The 18,011-nt window shown below is 50.0% G+C and overlaps 1 protein-coding gene across 1 annotated transcript in view; it reads left to right on the top strand.

Moving 5' to 3' along the window:
* DSCAML1 (DS cell adhesion molecule like 1) overlaps positions 1-18,011 on the top strand; it is a 166,582-nt gene that overhangs the window by 126,173 nt on the left and 22,398 nt on the right. Inside the window, exons 11-16 of the mRNA XM_053367551.1 lie at positions 53-229; positions 11,254-11,453; positions 11,757-11,853; positions 12,734-12,862; positions 14,271-14,438; positions 15,746-15,816. Of these exons, the coding sequence (XP_053223526.1) occupies positions 53-229; positions 11,254-11,453; positions 11,757-11,853; positions 12,734-12,862; positions 14,271-14,438; positions 15,746-15,816 (842 nt within the window). The remainder of the gene's footprint in view (positions 1-52; positions 230-11,253; positions 11,454-11,756; positions 11,854-12,733; positions 12,863-14,270; positions 14,439-15,745; positions 15,817-18,011) is intronic.

Raw genomic sequence — 18,011 nt, forward strand, 5'->3', positions numbered from 1 at the left:
TGGGTCAACCAAAAGCACTTACAGCATCTCTCACCCTTCTCTTTCCTCCCAGGCAGTGGGAACCCCCAGCAATACCACCCAGTCCCCCTCACCGGCCGCATCCAGATCCTGCCCAACAGCTCACTGCTCATTCGACATGTTTTAGAAGAGGACATCGGCTATTACCTGTGCCAGGCCAGCAATGGAGTCGGTACAGACATCAGCAAGTCCATGTTCCTTACGGTGAAAAGTGAGTATGCCGGCCGGGCCTGTTCACCTGTCAGGGGTCTCAGTCCAAATAGATGCAGGTCTTCTGCAGGCCTTCTGCCTGGCCTTGGGCAGGACAGCCTGAGATCGCCTTCTCCCTCCATTGAAAATGGGTGCCAGTACTCTACCTTGGTGCCCATCAAGGGGCGAGGGCTGCTCCTGCCCCTGAGGTGCTGTGGAGGCATCTGATTAACGTAGGGCTCTGAAACTCCATCCCTGGTCTCCTGAGGGTCAGGCTGGCATTGGACACTTCCGGCACTGTCTGGCAGTCCTGACTTCTCGAACCCAGGAAGCTCCTTGTACCCAGACCTGTCCCTCCCACTGGCTCTTTGCTAAGTTTACCTGCTTCCCTCCACGTGAACCCTGCACTGCTGCCTCTGCCAACGTGCTCCGTCTGCTGGCAGCTGCCTCTGCCTCTCTGGCTGCGAGCCAAGGGCTTGTCGCGGTGGGCCCCGCGTGTCTTGGCAGATTGGCGGCCTCTATATCCTCTGATTGCCGCCTGTGTTTGCACTGTGAGCTCCTTTATCATCACTTGCGGAGCTTGAGCTCTCCTCTGTGGGCTCCCGGCAGTCGATGTGCAAGGAATGGAGCGCTGGATTGATTCCTGTTCCCTTGGGGACCTGATTCCCTCACACGATCAAAAAACACTTTGTCCTTAATAAAAGCAGGCAATCAATCTACATCGTGGTGGCGCAGAGAGGAGGCAGGGCAGCCGTCTTGCTAATTCCCCACACGGTGGCCTGGAAGTGTTGTTAAGCAACCTCGTTCGTGATCGGATTCTGCCTGGGCCACCCTTGGCAGAGTCAGCAGTTTCCAGCTTCTCTCAGAGCTGCTGTAGTGAAGATAGGAGGACCCAAAGGCTGGGGGAGGCCTCTTAGGTGCAGAAAGGGGTGTTGGGTTCAGGAATTGGCCCTTCAGCAGCAGTGGGGAAAATGCCATCCTGTGACAACAAGCTTCAGCTGCTTAATGGGGCTCTCTGGATAGCGGGCAGAGGGAGGTGAAGGCTGGTGTGCATGAAAAGCAGGGGCCGCAGCTCAGACAGGTCCCTAAACAGGTGACCTTTTGCATCTTTTACTTGGTAAAAGATCCAGGTAGGAAGTCAAGGAAGGGGAAGGAGTGGCCCTTGGCTTCTTAACCCCTTTCAGGGTCACTTACCAGGCAGAGGGGAAACATGGATGGGATTGCTGTAAATGAGAGGGCCAGGCCTTTGAGTGACCCTGTTGCTGGATTTCATTTGTTACATGTTCTCTGTCCTTTTTGCTGTTGCTTTTATCATTTAGACACTGTGTGGTTTTATTGTACTGTTTTATTTTTTTCTCTGGACACTGCCTTGGGAGGGCTTTCCCTGAGAGCCATTGGATCTGAAGGCATCCAGGGCCATTTTGACTGGCTTTCCAGGTCTCTGGTCCGTAGGGCTGCTGCCGCCTAGTTCACACTTCCCTTGACAGGGACCTGAGCAGTGCCCTGCAGACTCTTCTCTCTTGGGCAGAGGCCCAGGCTCACCACTCCCTTGCTCAGGAGCTCCCCCTAGTCAGCAGGTGCACAAGGCAGGGTGTGCCTGGAGAGGTGCCCTCACTACTCTGTAAGCATAACTGATTGCTTCCATGCAATTTGAATTAATCTCATGCTTCAGGTGAAATGCAGCTAATCAGTGTAGACAAGAAGCTGAAATGGGTGCAATCAAATTAACATCACAGAGCTGGCACTTCAGAAAGCCCACCCTCTTCCCCTCCTTCCCCTTCCTCTGTTGCTGTTTCCATTTTCTTGCCGTTCCAGCCTGGGCTCAGGATGGAAGAACACCCAGAGCTGTGACAATTCCCTTTGTAGCCGCCTTATCTCAGCCCACCAAATGGGATCAGCCTCTTGTCTGCATCATGTTAACAAGGCACAGAAAGGAAGAGCTTGAAAGGAGAACAACGTTTTGCTTGGCGGGTGTGAAGGGAAGTGCTCTGGCGAGTGCCCTTTGCGGAGAGAGCTTTTACGGTGGGAATGGCCTGGTCCATTTCGGCCCGTGTTGCCTCATAATTGTTGGCATGGTTTCAAAATGGAAACCTCGCTGAGTGTGCTGCAAAACCCAACTCTCCTGGAAAGCAGACGAGGGAAGGGCTCCTTTCTGGGTGTTCATCCCTCTGTCCATTAACATGTGCAGCTCCCTACTGTAATAGTTGACCATAGTCTAGGGAATAATAATAATAATAATAATAATAATAATAATAATAATAATAAAATTTATTATTTATACCCCGCCCATCTGACTGGGTTTCCTTAGCCACTCTGGGCGGCTTCCAACAGAATATTAAAATACAATAGTCTATTAAACATTAAAAGCTTCTCTAAACAGGGCTGCCTTCAGATGTCTTCTAAAAGTCTGATACAGTGGTACCTCGGGTTACATACGCTTCAGGTTACATACGCTTCAGATTACAGACTCCACCAACCCAGAAATAGTACCTCAGGTTAAGAACTTTGCTTCAGGGTGACAACATAAATCGTGCTTCGGCGGCGCAGCGGCAGTAGGAGGCCCCATTATCTAAAGTGGTGCTTCAGGTTAAGAACAGTTTCAGGTTAAGAACGGACCTCCGGAACAAATTAAGTACTTAACCCGAGGTACCACTGTAGTTGTTTTTTCCTTTGACATCTGGTGGGAGGGCGTTCCACAGGGCAGGTGCCACTACTGAGAAGGCCCTCTGCCTGGTTCCCTGTAACTTCGCTTCTTGCAGTGAGGGAACCACCAGAAGGCCCTCAGTGCTGGACCTCAGTGTCCAGTCAGAACGACGGGGGAGGAGATGCTCCTTCAGGTATACTGGGCTAAGTCCATTTAGGGCTTTAAAGGTCAGCACCAACACTTTGAATTGTTCTCGGAAACGTACTGGGAGCCAATGTAGGTCTTTCAAGACCAGTGTTATGTGGGATGTTCAGCAGCACCAAGGCCAGCCTTCTCAATTTCCTTGGTGCCCAAAGGCATTCCTGCTTTGTTGTCTGGGCAGCATCTTGCTTGCCCTCCTCGTGCAAGTCACTAACTCAGAGACAGCTGTCTGTCACACAGTCTCTCTCTCTCTCTCTGGCGGCAGCTGCTGCTGCTGGTAGAACTACTGGAGATCTTACAAATTCAAAGTGTAACGTGAGTGGTAGACCTTAAGGCGTCCTATAGGGAAGGAAAGGAGCTATAGCTGTGCCATTTGGAACTTGATGTTTGGGCAGCATGTCTGGCCAGGGAAGAAGAGACGGCTGTGGTGGATGTACTCTATAGTGAGCTCCTCTGCACCAGTCAGGCTGAAAGCAGTTATGTGTGCGGATTGCAGATTATTTGGGAGCATCGTAAGCACCCCACCCAAAGTAGTGGCTGATATGTGGTCCCCTTTGCTGCTCCACTGTTAAAAGACCGGAGCCAACCCATCATGCTACCATCTGCTTACCAAACCAATTGAGTTTGGGAGGTGGGACATCCACCGAAGAGACAAGGCCAGGCGTCTTTCCCAAGGGAGGCTGCTGCTTCGGACCACTTGAAGTGTTGAACTGTTGTGAGGCCTAGCTCCAAGGGGGAGTGGCTGTGGCCCTCAGGCAGATCCAAGCGGGGAGAGAGGTTTCTGCAAAAGGCTGGCCTGCCCCCTCCAGGTATGTCTGCCCACACAGGAGGGCAGCTGGCTGGCTGCTTGCCATGCTCCTCTCTCCTCCTCTGGCAGTGCTGAGGTGACACTGTGGGCATCAATCTGGAGCCTCAGACCTTCTCAAGACCAGGAGGGATGAAGGGTGGCTTTGTCCTCTTCATGCCTCCATCCATCCAAATCAAGATGAGGGTGGGGGCAAGTAGACTTGGTTTCCAGCCCCAGCTTCTTGGACCCTGCCCAATCCATGCCAGATCTCACCTGCGCCTTAAATCACATCTCATTCTTCTCAGCAGGCAGTGCCTCTCTTGCTGTTACAAGCCTGGCAGGGGGCAGGAATGCCAGAGCCGTTCAGGCTCTTGGGTGGTTGCGTGTGCTGTGGGTTAAGTTGCTTCTGTTGACCTTTTCCCTCTCTGCCTTTTTTCTTAACAAAATTTAGAATATTTACATCTTGCCATTTTCTAAAGCTCTACCTGGATGCTACCCAGAGAAAAGGCAAAATGCAGACATTGTACAATGGGCAGCTAGCTTCTTTCAGGCTGAGGGCAACATTGATCCATGATCAACCTTCCCGGGGCCACTTGCCCAAAATGGCAAGGCCAAAGTATAAAAGTGAGTGTGGCTACTTATTTATAAAAGGGGTAAAAATACATTTTGATATAACAGAATCAGAGCAGAGGGCCAGCAGGAATGGCGACTTTTAAAAGGGAGAGGCAGGTTTGGGAGGGTTCTGGGGGACAAGAAAAACGTAGTATTGCGGTATTGCAGTGAAAGTACCTCTTGCACCAGTGAATAATATATATTTAAATAAATAAAATGGGCTGATTTGGAGGTGCTGGTGTGGGTGGGCACAAAATCCTGTTGGCATCACAATATTGCAGTGGAGACCTATGAGATCAGTCAGAGATAGGCAGATAAATAGATAGATAGATAGATAGATAGATAGATAGATAGATAGATAGATGATAGATAGATAGATAGATAGATAGATGATAGATAGATAGATAGATAGATAGATAGATAGATAGATAGATGATAGATATTTTTGATAAATAAAAAACCAAAATGGGAGACACAAAACTCGTTTTGTCTTCATGGCCACAAAACTCGTTTTGTCTTCATGGCATCACTGCAGGTAACCCATGGAAGCAGTCAAGATTTAAGGAACCTCGAAGAACCTGCTAGGGGACCACATGCACCCTGCAGTTAGCCACTCCAGCTGTGGAAGCCAGCTAACCAAAAATTGTTTGTTAACATTTTGATTTTAAAAACCCCAGCAAACATCACCAAAGGAGGAGCAAAGGAGTAATTATACTCATCAGTAAAAGAACAAGGAGGCAGAGTAAAAGTGAAATGAATCATCCCATTAAAAGTGTGGGAAAACTGAAACCATTTGGTGCCTCCAAGTCACCCAGGTCTGTGGACCAGGGTGGCGGTGGCCCCAAAGCAATAGCTGTATGGAGGCTGCCCACCGTCCAGAGGACATTCTCCAGGCACCTGTCAGGAGCATTCTCCTCTGCCCATCAGTCCCAAAGGAATCCCTCCATTTCCCACCTTGATTCTCTTCCCTTGTGACTTTCACAGAGCCATTTTTATTTCCCCTTGTGTTCCTTGTGACACCCAGAGGCTGCTGCTTGTTTCTGTTCTCATAAACCAGCTGGTGGCTTTTCCCCATTGCGAGAGGCTTCCTCCCCAACCCACCCCTTCTGGCTCCTCTGCACAGTCTGCGGCTGCATGCAGCATCTCCCTCTGCAGGCCCAGTTTTGTCTGGGGAGTTTCTGAGGCTGGGAGTCCATGCAGCTCCCCGATACGCCCTCCGCGGTGTCCACACGTCACAAACAGGAGTCGCCTGCAAGCCAAGCTTTCCCCGGCTGCTAATTGAATTCCATTGCTAGGGAAAGCAGAGGAGCCGTAGCTCATTAAACCCTCTTGTGCCCCATTAGAACAGTGTGTGTTGCCTTTGCGGATTGTCATTACCATATATTATGGCACTGTTTGTGTATGCCGTGCATTTTTAAATCTCTGCTCCCTGAGCCTGCTTGGCTGTGTGCTCGGCTCCCCACCCCAGTGCTCTTCGGCAAAGGAAGAGCCAGGAGCAAAAGCCACAATGGGGGCATTCGTGCGTGGCTGTGGTGCCTAGTGGGTAACTGCAAGTACATGGAGAAGCATCAGGGCAGCTCCAGCTGTGATGCTCCAGGCACTGGAAGGGCTCAAGCGGCCTTGTGGGCAGAGGAAGCCCCCCTGATGCTGATGCTGATGCTGCACGAGCCGAGGGGGTGGGCAGCAGGGAGCCGATGGATACAGCCTTCCCCAAAGCAGGCAGGAAAGAAGTGGGGCTGTGGGCTAGGAGGATTAGGAGGTGCTGCCTCACCCCCCACACCCCCCACAGCAGCAGACTTTGGCCTGGCTTTCCATTCTTCTTGGAAGTAGCTTCGGGGTGAGCATTTTTGGGTTGCGCTCCACGGCGACCTGGAAGTAACGAAGTGCGTTACTTCTGGGTTTCGCAGCTCGCGCATGCGCAGATGCGCAAAATGACGTCAAGCGCATGCGCGGAAGTGCCGAATCACAACCCGTGGATGCAGGTTGTATTCGCTTCAGGGTGCAAACGGGGCTCCGGAACGGATCCTGCTCATATCCAGAGGTACCACTGTACTAACACCCATGGAAATTAAATGTCAAGAGCAGCAATACTTGGTTTATTTGTCAGTTTATACCCCACCTTTCTTCAGAGCAGCTCAAGGCGAAGTACATTGTTCTCCATCTATTCATTTCACCATCACAATCCCTTTGAGGAAGGATTGTCTTAGGGGACAAATTCGCTCCCAAGTCCTAATCTAGCACTCTGAACTATTACACCGTGTTGTCTATCTGACACCATGCCGTTACAGCAATCCATTGCAACTCTTTTAAAATGAAGCAAATGAAAAGCTGCACTTGCGGAGGCTCTCCCTGCTCTTGGGCTGCAGCCACCTCTCTCTGAACTCTCCTTTCCTCTTGGGCAGAAAGTTTCTGTAGCTGGCAGGCAGCATCTAGGTGGGTGCGCCTGGGAACCCCGGCATCGATTGGGTTGCCCGCCAGAGTGTGGCGTCCAGCCGAGCTCCGTCTTGATTAACTGGAGCAGGAGGGTCATTAAAGGCTCGTTACTCCAGGAGGCCTGCCAGGAACGCTGCTCCTCAGCAGAACCTTTCCAAGAGCGGGTGTGCTTGTTGACGTGCCGGCTGCAAGGAGCAGCTCCTTGGCAGCAGGGAAAGGATTCTGGAGGGAGGAAGGGAGGGAAGCTGGGCTAGAGAGGACCACTTCTCCTTTCTTCTCCTGTGCAGGCGGTGGTGACCCATGTGGAAGAAGAAGAGCATAAGGTCCTTCCTTCTGCTGAGTCAGTCCATAGTGCCACCTAGCTCAGAAATGTCTGCACCAGGGGTGGGGAGACCCCCCTCCCTGCCTGTGGCCAGTCTTGGTCTGGAGGCCATTTGCCCCAAACTGGGTGACGTCAGCTGGTGGGCAAAAGAGGGGCGCATTTGGTCCTGCTGGGTGCTTCTTCGCCAGTGCATCTCCTACGACAGCGGTTCTCAACCTGCGGGTCCCCAGATGTTGTTGGACTACAACTCCCATCATCCCTGAGCTCTGGCCTTGTTAGCTAGGAGTGATGGGAGTTGTAGTTCAACAACGTCTGGGGGTCCACAGGTTGAGAAAGGCTGTCCTACGGGGAACATGTTGGTGGAGCAGAACCCCATGGTCAACTCTGGCAGGTGGGGACCGCACAGGGTAGGAAGAGAGAAAGAACTGGCCCACTGGCCAAAAAGGTTTCCTATCTACAGTCTACGCCATGGGTAGGCAACCTAAGGCCCGTTGGCCGGATCTGGCCCAATTGCCTTCCAAATAAGGCCTGTGGACGGTCCAGGAATCAGTGTTTTTTTACATGAGTAGAATGTGTAATTCTATTTAAAATGCATCTCTGGGTTATTTGTGGGGCATAGGAATTCGTTCATCCCCCCCCCCCAAAAAAAATTATAGTCCGGCTCCCCACAAGGTCTGAGGGACAGTGGACCGGCCCCCTGCTGAAAAAGTTTGCTGACCCCTGGTCTATGCTGACAGAGTTTCCGGCAGGAGTCTGTCCCAGCCCTGTTCCACCCGCTGTTTCATCCCAACTGGCATGCCCAGGTTGGCTATGTGCACTGTGGCTCGGGAGAGCTGCAGAAAAAGTGCCGGCAGCAAAGGTGGCTTCTCCTCTTGGCATGTGGTGGCGGTTAGAGAAGCTGCACCTACCAGGGTTCTCTGTCCTGGGCGGGGGGCGGGGGGGCTTCCAGGGTGATTGCTCAGGGTGCATTTGGGCCTAGGGGGTGCACTGCTCACACCACCCTCCCTGAGCCAGCCCTGTGTTGCTTTGTGTGGTGTTGCTTCGATGACGAGGGCTGCCTCCATTCGCCCTCTGTGCCCTGCCTTGGAAACACTCCTTTAAGTGGCTTTGCGATGTTTCCATGGTGGGGCACGGCCGAGCGGAGCCTGCTGCCCCAGGCTAGTCCTCGCCACTGAAGCAATATCAGCCCCGGGTGGTGTCATTTTGTGGTTGGTGGCGCTTTGGTAGCCAGGGCTAGCCTGGTGCAGTGGGCTCTGTTTGCCCTCTACGTTCCACCCCCAGGGAGGGTACGCACCCCAGGCACTGGTGGGACCTGCTCTGTCCTGTAGCCCTGCTTGATCAGAATGACAGAGGAGGGGGCCCAGCAGATGCCAGAGTTAGCCAAGGTTGCAGGTTCGATCCTTGCAAGGCACAGCTGCCTATTCCTGCATTGGACTAGATGATCCTCAGGCTCCCTTCCAACTCTTCAGTTCTATGATTCTCTAGGGGCTGCTTGGTTCCTGCTCCTTTCCTCCCCTCCCCAACACCCCAGCATCTTCGTCATCCTCCTCCTTGCTTATCAGGTGTTGGAGGGGGTGGAACAGATTTGGAAGCGTCCCTCCTTTGGCTTTTATTTAAATCATAGCCCTGCACATTAAATCTCCAGCATCTGCAATGCAAAGTCAGGCTGGCTTGTTGCTGTGAAAATCTCCCTCTGTATTCTGGCCAGGTTCCTCTGAGTGAATTATGCAAATCTCTGATGGAAAAATATTCCAGGGCACATCCTTGAGAGTGTAAAACCTTAGTCAATAATTCATACTCGCCTGTCTCTGGCTGCGGCTTTTTCTTCATTATAACTTGCGCCTGGTTATTTGTCTTTCACATTTTATTGTATATCTGGGTGTAATACTATGCATTATAAAATTTATCTGCTTCATTATTTTATGATCCCTAGTTGTATAATGCCAGGCAACGTCTCCACTTCTGGCTGCAGTGTTCAGCACTGAAAGTCTCTGGTTGTTGGGGAGGTGCTTGGCCGCCTTGACAAAGCTGGTGATATTGTATCACGGAGACTGAGGAGCAGGAACCCCCCTACGTGTAGCACACCCCCCCAACTGGGAATTAGAATGAAGTCTTAGTTGTTTACTTGTGCATATCCAAAGGCATCTGCAGAGACTCCCAGGTCCCTGTGCTCAGCCAAATGGATGCAGTTCATGCTTTTTCTTTTTAAATATTCTTATTAGGAATTTAAACAAAACATTTTAGCTTACAACATATCATCCTTGATTCCCCCCCCATTCCGCCCCCCCCCGTAAAACAACCCACCCTCCCCTCCCCCCTGACTTCTCTCAGTTCCAATCTCTGGTTTCTCTATAGATGCTATTCTCTGCATGTTACAAAACTGTATAAATCCTTAATTTATCTGACTGGTTATTATAAGTAAAAAGTTTGTGGGTGTTTATTCAAAGCCTGCCAAGGAGTCCAGTTTCCTTTGTTGCTTCTTTAAATACTTTGTAAAAGGTTCCCATTCATCTATAAAGTCACAGTTATCCTTGTCCCATAGTTTATGTGTCAGTTTTGCCAGTTCTGCATAGTCCATCAGTTTCTCTTGCCATAGTTCTTTAGTCGGGGTTTCCTCGTTCTTCCATCCTTGTACTATTAAAACTCTCGCCACCATTGTCACATACATGAAGATATGTTTCAACTTCCTTGGCAGGTCTTTTCCTACAATCCCTAACAGAAATGCTTCAGGTTTCTTAACAAATGTTAGATGGAACATTTTCTTCAATTCATTGTAAATCATTTCCCAAATTTTTTAATTTCATTACAATCCCACCACATATGGTAAAATGTCCCCTCCTTTTCCTTACACTTCCAACACATAGGATGCAGTTAATGTTTGTGCCGTGAGTGGGGGTGGAGGAAGAGTCCACAGCTGGACTCCTGCCCCTCCCCATTTGTTTGCTGGGCTCTTGCCCCAGGTCTCCACCCCCCCACACACACCTTGGGCCATGTTAGGGCCTGAGGGTCTCCCCAGTCTTGCCTTGGCTAGCCTGTGGAACCAGAATGGTGACATAGCAGAGGGCTTGGATGTGGGTAGCGCTGTGGTCTAAACCACGGAGCCTCTTGGGCAGGGGTCGGCAACCTAAGGCCCATGGGCCACAAGCAGTCCATGGGGGTCATTTAACCGGTCCATGGACCCGCGCCACCCGCTCGGTCAGCTCCTGTGCGCCACGGTAAACCGGCACGGAGCAGAGCGGGGACTGCCTTCTGCAACGCTGGCCGGCTTCCCATTGGCTGCAGGAAATGGCGTTTATGCATGTGCGCGCACACACACACACTGGGGCCCACCGCGGCGTCTGCAGGACCGTGAACTTGGCCAAGCCACAAAAACTTTGCCGACCCCTGCTCTTGGGCTTGCCAATCAGAAGGTTGGTGGTTCGAATCCATGAGATGGGGTGAGCTCCCATTGCTCTGTCCCAGCTCCTGCCAACCTAGCAGATCGAAAGCACTCCAGTGCAAGTAGATAAATAGGTCCCGCTGTGGTGGGAAGGTAAATGGTGTCTCTGTGTGCTCTGGTTTCCGTCACGGTGTTCTGCTGCACCAGAAGCGGTTTAGTCATGCTACCCACATAACCCGGGAAGCTGTCTGTGGATAAACACTGGCTCCCTTGGCCTGAAAGCGAGATGAGCACTGCAACGCAAAGTCACCTTTGACTGGACTTAACCTTTTCTTTTTTAAAAACGATTGGAGCATGCAGGAGTGTGGTAGTGATTTTAGGGGTTGAGCCAGACTACGGGTTGTGGGTGTGGAGCAGCTGAGTATAGTCAATGGGTTTCTGGTCTGCCTAAAACCCTGGAGAGCAGCTCTGGACAAAGTTAGTCTTGCTGGTTAGCACAGGCCAGTCTGGGATCAATCCTTCTTTCCTGGTTTGTTGGAACTGGATTTTGCCTTCCGCCCCTGGCTCCCCACCCTCCCACCTTGATAGAGCACCCCTTCCTCAAGCCCCTCTCTAGTTGTACAACACACACCAGTGCCCTGCTCTTCTGTTTCTTCCTCTTCTCACAGTCCCTGCCATGATCACCTCTCACCCCAACACCACCATCGCCATTAAGGGGCAGGCCAAAGAGCTGAACTGCACGGCCCGTGGAGAGCGGCCCATCATCATCCGCTGGGAGAAAGGGGACACCGTCATCGACCCAGATCGCAACGTCCGATATGCCATCGCCACCAAGGACAATGGCGACGAGGTCATCTCCACACTTAAAGTGAGCAATGGGTTGTGGGGTGGGTCATGTTGGGTATCTTGTCATTGCCTGTAGGGCCTAATGATCCTGGCTGATTCCCATGGCAAACTGGGAGTGGCTGCTGAGAGCATCCTGCCACCCCGGTCCTCTGCAAGTTGCTGCCATTGCCTGGTCAATGTGGAAGTGTTCCTTTCTGATCCAGTTGGAAGGAAAAGGGAGGACAAGTGTCCCTATGAGTTGGGGCATGGGAAGGAGATTGCAGCCTTTTCAGGCCTGCCCTGGACAGACAGGGGCTCGTTCTGAGAGAGAGTGTCTTGTCCGCAGCTCAAACCAGCTGACCGCGGGGACTCCGTTTTCTTCTCCTGCCATGCAATCAACTCGTATGGTGAAGACAGAGGTCTCATTCAGCTCACTGTCCAAGGTATTGTGTTTCCAGTGGAGCTACTCTAGTGGGTATTTGTGTGAGAGGGAGGAGGGAGGGATGAATCTGTCGCCTTCAGTTTTGCATGTTTCCAGTCCTGACTTGACTTTCTGCATCTCTTTATGATTCATTTTTTTAATGTCCTCATGAAAATTCATCAGCATTTTGATGCAAGTCATTTTCCCTAATACACTGCATTTTTGTACGTTATTTTCACTAATTATGCATGTTTATGCATGCTGTCCATTAATATACAATTTTTTTTTGGTTTGAGAACTGTTCTGCAAAACATATATTGTTTTGGGAAGTGTGAATTTATTCTATGTATGTCTGCGTTCGCGTGAGAGGGAGAGAGTACATAAAAAAAAAAAAGACTTTCAGAAGAGCACCAGTGAGAAAATGGCACGTTCTTCTTTGCGCAGGCCATCAAGATTGCAACCACCCATTGCAGTCCTTTACTGATAGTAGTTTTGTAGCGCTACTGTTGCCTATTCAACAGAATGAGAAACATCAAGGAATACCAATTTCTAATTTCCTGCTCACATTCTTTTTCCTCTGTGACCTGTGGAAAGAAGAACTTGAGCACAGCTTCTGTGTGTATGTGTGTGTGTTTGTGTGCCCAGCCTTTTACGTAGACCCAGAGCCAGCCCAAAGCAAGATGTGAATGAGTCGTCTACAAGTCAAGGGTCGCAGAGAACCTCTTAATTAACGTGGTGGAAGTGGTGCTATTCTATGGAGGCTAATATTGCTTGATCAGCCCCCGCTTCTTTTCAGGAGGCGGATAGGCAGGAAAGCCTAGCAAGCAGGCAGAACTGTTCTGGGATTGGGTGACCAAATGGGTTCTATTTCTCTTTCTGACCCCATGTTTCCCCCCTCGCAGAGCCACCAGACCCTCCTGAGTTGGAGATCCGGGAGGTGAAGGCCCGGAGCATGAATTTGCGCTGGACGCAGAGGTTCGACGGCAACAGTATCATCACCGGCTTTGATATTGAGTACAAGAACAAGTCTGGTAAGCTGCTCTGCTTCTTGCAGAGCCGTGAGTGTGCTTGGGTGCAAAGCTCTGAATGATGAGCTTTGTTTCTGCTTTGAAGAAGTAGTCTAGCACACAACTTGTGTGCGCGTCAGGAAGCTTCGCAAACCTCATCTCAGTCATATTTGCAAGAAATGCTGTTGTTACATTTATTAGCAGCAGCGCTACGGAGGGAGGGGTGAAGTTTGGAGAGAGAGGCTTGCCTTGAGACCAAAGTTCAATTCGAACTGGGGCCTTCTTGCCTTGCATTGGATTCTGCGTAAGATGAGGACAACTAAATAATGTTGACAATAAAAAAGTGTTGTTGGAAAACTGCATAGCAAGTTCCACCACCCTCTCATCCCATAGAACAGCGGTTCTCAACCTGTGGGTCCCCAGTTGTTGTTGGACTAAAACTCCCATCATCCCTGAGCTCTGGCCTTGCTAGCTAGGGGTGATGGGAGTTGTAGTTCAGCAACATCTGGGGACCCACAGGTTGAGAAAGTCTGCCATAGGACATAAACTGGATCAAACCAAATGGTGCCATTTGGTCCAGCATCCTGTTCTTACAGTTCTTACCTCTTCTGGGAAGCCCCCTAGCAGGACCTGAACGCAACAGCAGCGCTCTCCTCCCTTGCGATACCCAGCAAAGTGTACTGACAAAACTGTTGTGACATGTCGGGAAAAGGTGCTTAAATTTCCCAAAGAATACCTCCAGCTGAGGCAGCCACTTGGCCTTGCAACCCAAGCCCTTGCTGCCCAGGAACCATCAGAAACAGGCTCCTGTGTCTTAAAAGCAGCATCTCTGTTTTACCAAAGCTGCTGGTTCCTGTATAAGCAGTGGTGAAAATCTGCTCTGGCACCACTCCCTCCTTCACAACAATAACCAGCGTCTACCTCCCTCACTCCCCAATGCCATTGCCAACAGCTGCATTAGGGCAGCTGGAGAAATCAGGGGCGAATAATGAGTGGGTGGCAAGGCCACGGAGGGTGTTGAAAGTAAGGATGAGTAGCTGTGTTGGATCTAGGACAATCGGGGTTTAAAATCACATGGCTGTGAGTGGATCAGACACCCCACTTCACACCTTTGCCCTCAAATAAGCAGAATTAATAACATCAGCAACAAAAAGTAAGTGTACAGAACTTTCAAATGTTCAAAGAAACCCCTACAACGTCCTTGTTCTAATCCTTGCAGCAAACCTGTAAGGCATTTGACCATATCACAGTTTCTCCTCATATGCAAACACAAGGAGAAGCAGGGGCCACTGCCAAGTCTCACCCCCCCCCCCAGTGCATCACCTCAAACCGCGAGATCTGGTCATAGGGGAAGGCAAGGAGCTCAGCACATGCAACATCTGGGTTTGAATGGTGGGCTGCATGTCCCTCACTAGCTCCCTCTTCCTTCCAGATTCTTGGGATTTTAAGCAATCAACTCGCAACATTTCCCCAACTATTAACCAAGCCAACATTGTGGACCTCCACCCGGCTTCTGTTTACAGCATCCGCATGTACTCCTTCAACAAGATTGGCCGCAGCGAACCCAGCAAGGAGCTGACCATTAGCACTGAGGAAGCAGGTACTTTTCGTCATGCCTCCTCGCAGGCCTCAACCTGCCTGTCTTCAGCTTGCAGCTCACTCTCTAGCCCCCACCCACCCTGCACAGATTGCTGTAAACTCAAACAGGTAATTAATACGGTGACCCTGGTGATGGGGGAAAGGTGGGAAAGATGGAGGATGAACACAAGATTAACAACAACAACAACAAAGCCACTTCCGCCCTTCAAAGGAGGTGGAGTTGCGGGCTTCACGTCCCCACCACATGCGCGGCAGCTGGAGCCCAACCCTGTGTGATTGGGGGGATTCCCGGCTGCGTCATCCCCTGGCCAGCCAACCGGCTGGCTCTGGGGGTGTGGCCTGCCCTACTTAAGGCAGGACGCGGCCGGGGATCTCCCTCTTTCCCCACCTGTCAGCTGTTCCTGCTCCCAACAGAATATTAAAAACACAATAAAACATTAAAAACTTCCCTAAACAGGGCTGATTTCAGATGTCTTCTAAAAGTCAGATAGTTTTTTATTTCCTTGACATCTGATGGGAGGGCGTTCCACAGGGCGGGTGCCACTACCGAGAAGGCCCACTCTCTGGTTCCCTGTAACCTCACTTCTCACAATGTGGGAGCCGCCAGAAGACCCTCAGAGCTGGACCTCAGCAGGATTCCTGCTTTAGCCAGAGAACTCTTCTTCCTGCTCATATAGAAGGTTCAGCATTTGGAGAGCACATTTCCTGGCCCCGTGAACGCTGACCATGGTCCTGGCTATGCTGAAAGGAGGCTTCTCCTTTTGAACAGAGTTATCACCATTGCTTTTCTGATTAAGAATCCTGGGACACGGTGTCACCCTGAGAAGTCTTAGCTGCATCACAAGACTACAGCAGTAGGGTTCTATGTAGGAATGTTCAATCTACTTTTTGGTTTTTTTGGGTGTGTACACACCACCCGCCACTTTCTGGTGCTCATTGGTCATGCTTGCAAATTATGTGACATGAGGCAAACACACCAATGCCTAAATGTCCAGTGGCTGTTGTTGCCTGTGCAAATAATATTTAGGAGGACATTCTGCTTCTCAGCCATACAGAGTAAAGCCTGCGGAAAAACAATAACAGAGACTCTTGTGGCGCCCTGTTATGGCAGAGGCTTTTGTGGATGAAACAGATTCTAGTTCACTGAAGTTCATTGTGCCTCAATAAAAGTACTTCTCAGCTGCTTAGTGTTTTTTCTTCTTCCAAATTTCTAAGTGGTGTACCAACAATACAAAGCACCATAAATAAGTAAAACCATGTTGTTGTTAAAAACAAGGCATCTTTGTGACGCCACCTCTACTTTCACAGCTCCAGATGGTCCCCCCATGGATGTCACCTTGCAGCCCATGACATCCCAGAGTATCCAGGTCACTTGGAAGGTATGTGCATGTTCAGATGCTAGTTACTTATTTGAATTGTTTACTATGTGGATGTCAGGGCTGGTTCAGCTGCATGTCAGCATGGAAACTCAGAGACGAGCAGTAAAGTTGACTCTTTATTCAAGGAAACAGAGAAACCTAACGTGAGACTGGCCCTGGTAAAGAAGTTGCCAGAGCCGGGGATCTGTGCCTCCCACTTTGCCCTAAGTGTCCTCCCCATCCGGCTGTTTCCCCTGCAGTCTTAAACTCCTTTGGGGAGCCCCCCCCTGCACCCTCTGTGTTCATTCTTCTGCTACATGCAAAAGTCTCCGAGACCTTGGAGTCAAGGGGAGAGGCGAGCAGAATACAGTAGGACTGGCAGGCTCCTGTCAATCTGCTACAGCCTCAGCCCCCACCCCTCCTCAGCTGTCTGTCCTGTACCTGCCGTGCTTTCTGCCTCTTCTTCCTCTCTCTCACTCAAGCCTGTTGCTTGTTCAGTATCCAACCATTCCTCATGGTATAGCCACTCCCTGACAAAGTCTGGCTGCTATAGTGGTGGTGGGGTTGTTCGTGTGTTTGTGTGAATTGTATGTGCTCATATGAGAATGATCATGATTTCTATGAAATGTTAATGATATAATGCATTTATGTTTGTGTTTTTAAATGTAAGGGAGACCCTGGTAACAAGCAACTAATAAATATGTAGGGTGCTCCCTTTATTTGAACTCCCATTGCCTGTTGCAGAGCAGAAAGGGAGGTGCTCTGCTGTGACATCTTCCTGTGCTGGCTAGGCTTATGCTGACGAGAAGGAGGCCAGGCTAGGGGTGTGTGTGAAGGTTTCATAAAGAGCCTCCAGCCCCGTTTCTGTCTGCATTGAGGCCAGGACTGGGACAAAAGTCCCCCCAAGCTCTAAGGCTTACCCTGGGGTAACCCACTGAGCTCATGGCTGAGTGGAGATTTGGACTCAGGGCCTCTTTGGACCATAGTCCTGCACTCTGCCTTCATGGCAGGCTTGGCCTAGATAACCTCACTGTGGAGGTAAGCCACCAGGCAGGTATCTCACCTTTGCCAGATTCTCATTCTTCCACAGATATTTTTTTTTTGCACGTGGAATCAGGGCAAGGTTGGAGCAGAAGGCGAGGACAGAAATGTTAAGCTTCGAGTTGCCTGCCTACAACATGCTCAGGCAAAGGTCGATAAAATTTAGGCTCTGATTTATTTTCCAGAAGCTGTATAATGAAAAATAAAATTGATTAGCGAGTTAGGAATCAAAATGAAGCGGCCAGTCGGTAAATTTAGGGTCCCAGCATCTCTTGCTTGCTTCCGCCTCTCCAGTGATGAAAAACAGATTAATGAAAAATAAGATTCACTTGAAGCATAAGTCACTCTGCTTTAAGGTTGTTTCAACAAGATGGATCACTCCAGCTTTGTAACATAAATTTGCAATCAGCCCTATTGATTTGTTAATGCTTCAAAGAAATATTGTTAAGATCGATTTAGACCTGGTCTTCTGCATTTTTAAGGCCGGCAGACTTGGTTGTGTTTGGGATTTTGTGTGGGGTTTTTCCACCTCCAATCCAAATCATCCAGTTTTGGAACAACTTCTGACGAAATGGAGCCTTTAGCTTCATCAGCCCAGTCTTATGAAATATTCTGCCAATAGGGATTCTGTTTCGATTTTTAAACACCTTCTGAAAACTCATCTATTCCTTCAACTTTCCTTGATAGTTAGCCAATGATATCTGACTTTAATTTTTTAAGTGTTTTTATTTTATCTAGATACTATTGTAAAAGGGACGCGGGTGGTGCTGTGGTCTAAACCACAGAGCCTAGGGCTTGCCAATCGGAAGGTTGGCAGTTCGAATCCCCGTGCAAGGGGTGAGCTCCCGTTGCTCGGTCCCAGCTCCTGCCCACCTAGCAGTTCAAAAGCACTTCAAGTACAAGTAGATAAATAGGTACTTTGGTGGGAAGGTAAATGGCATTTCCGTGCGGTGCTCTGGTTCGCCAGAAGCAGCTTAGTCATGCTGGCCACATGACCCGGAAGCTGTCTGCGGACAAACGCCGGCTCCCTCGGCCTATAGAGAGAGATGAGCGCGCAACCTCAGAGTCGTCCCCGACTGGACCTTAAGGTCAGGGGTACCTTTACCTTACTATTGTAAACCACTTAGGATATAGAAGTATATAAATATTTTAATAAATAACATAAATGAAATTTC

The sequence above is a fragment of the Podarcis raffonei genome, chromosome 15 (assembly GCF_027172205.1).
Source record: "Podarcis raffonei isolate rPodRaf1 chromosome 15, rPodRaf1.pri, whole genome shotgun sequence".
NCBI lineage: Eukaryota > Metazoa > Chordata > Lepidosauria > Squamata > Lacertidae > Podarcis > Podarcis raffonei.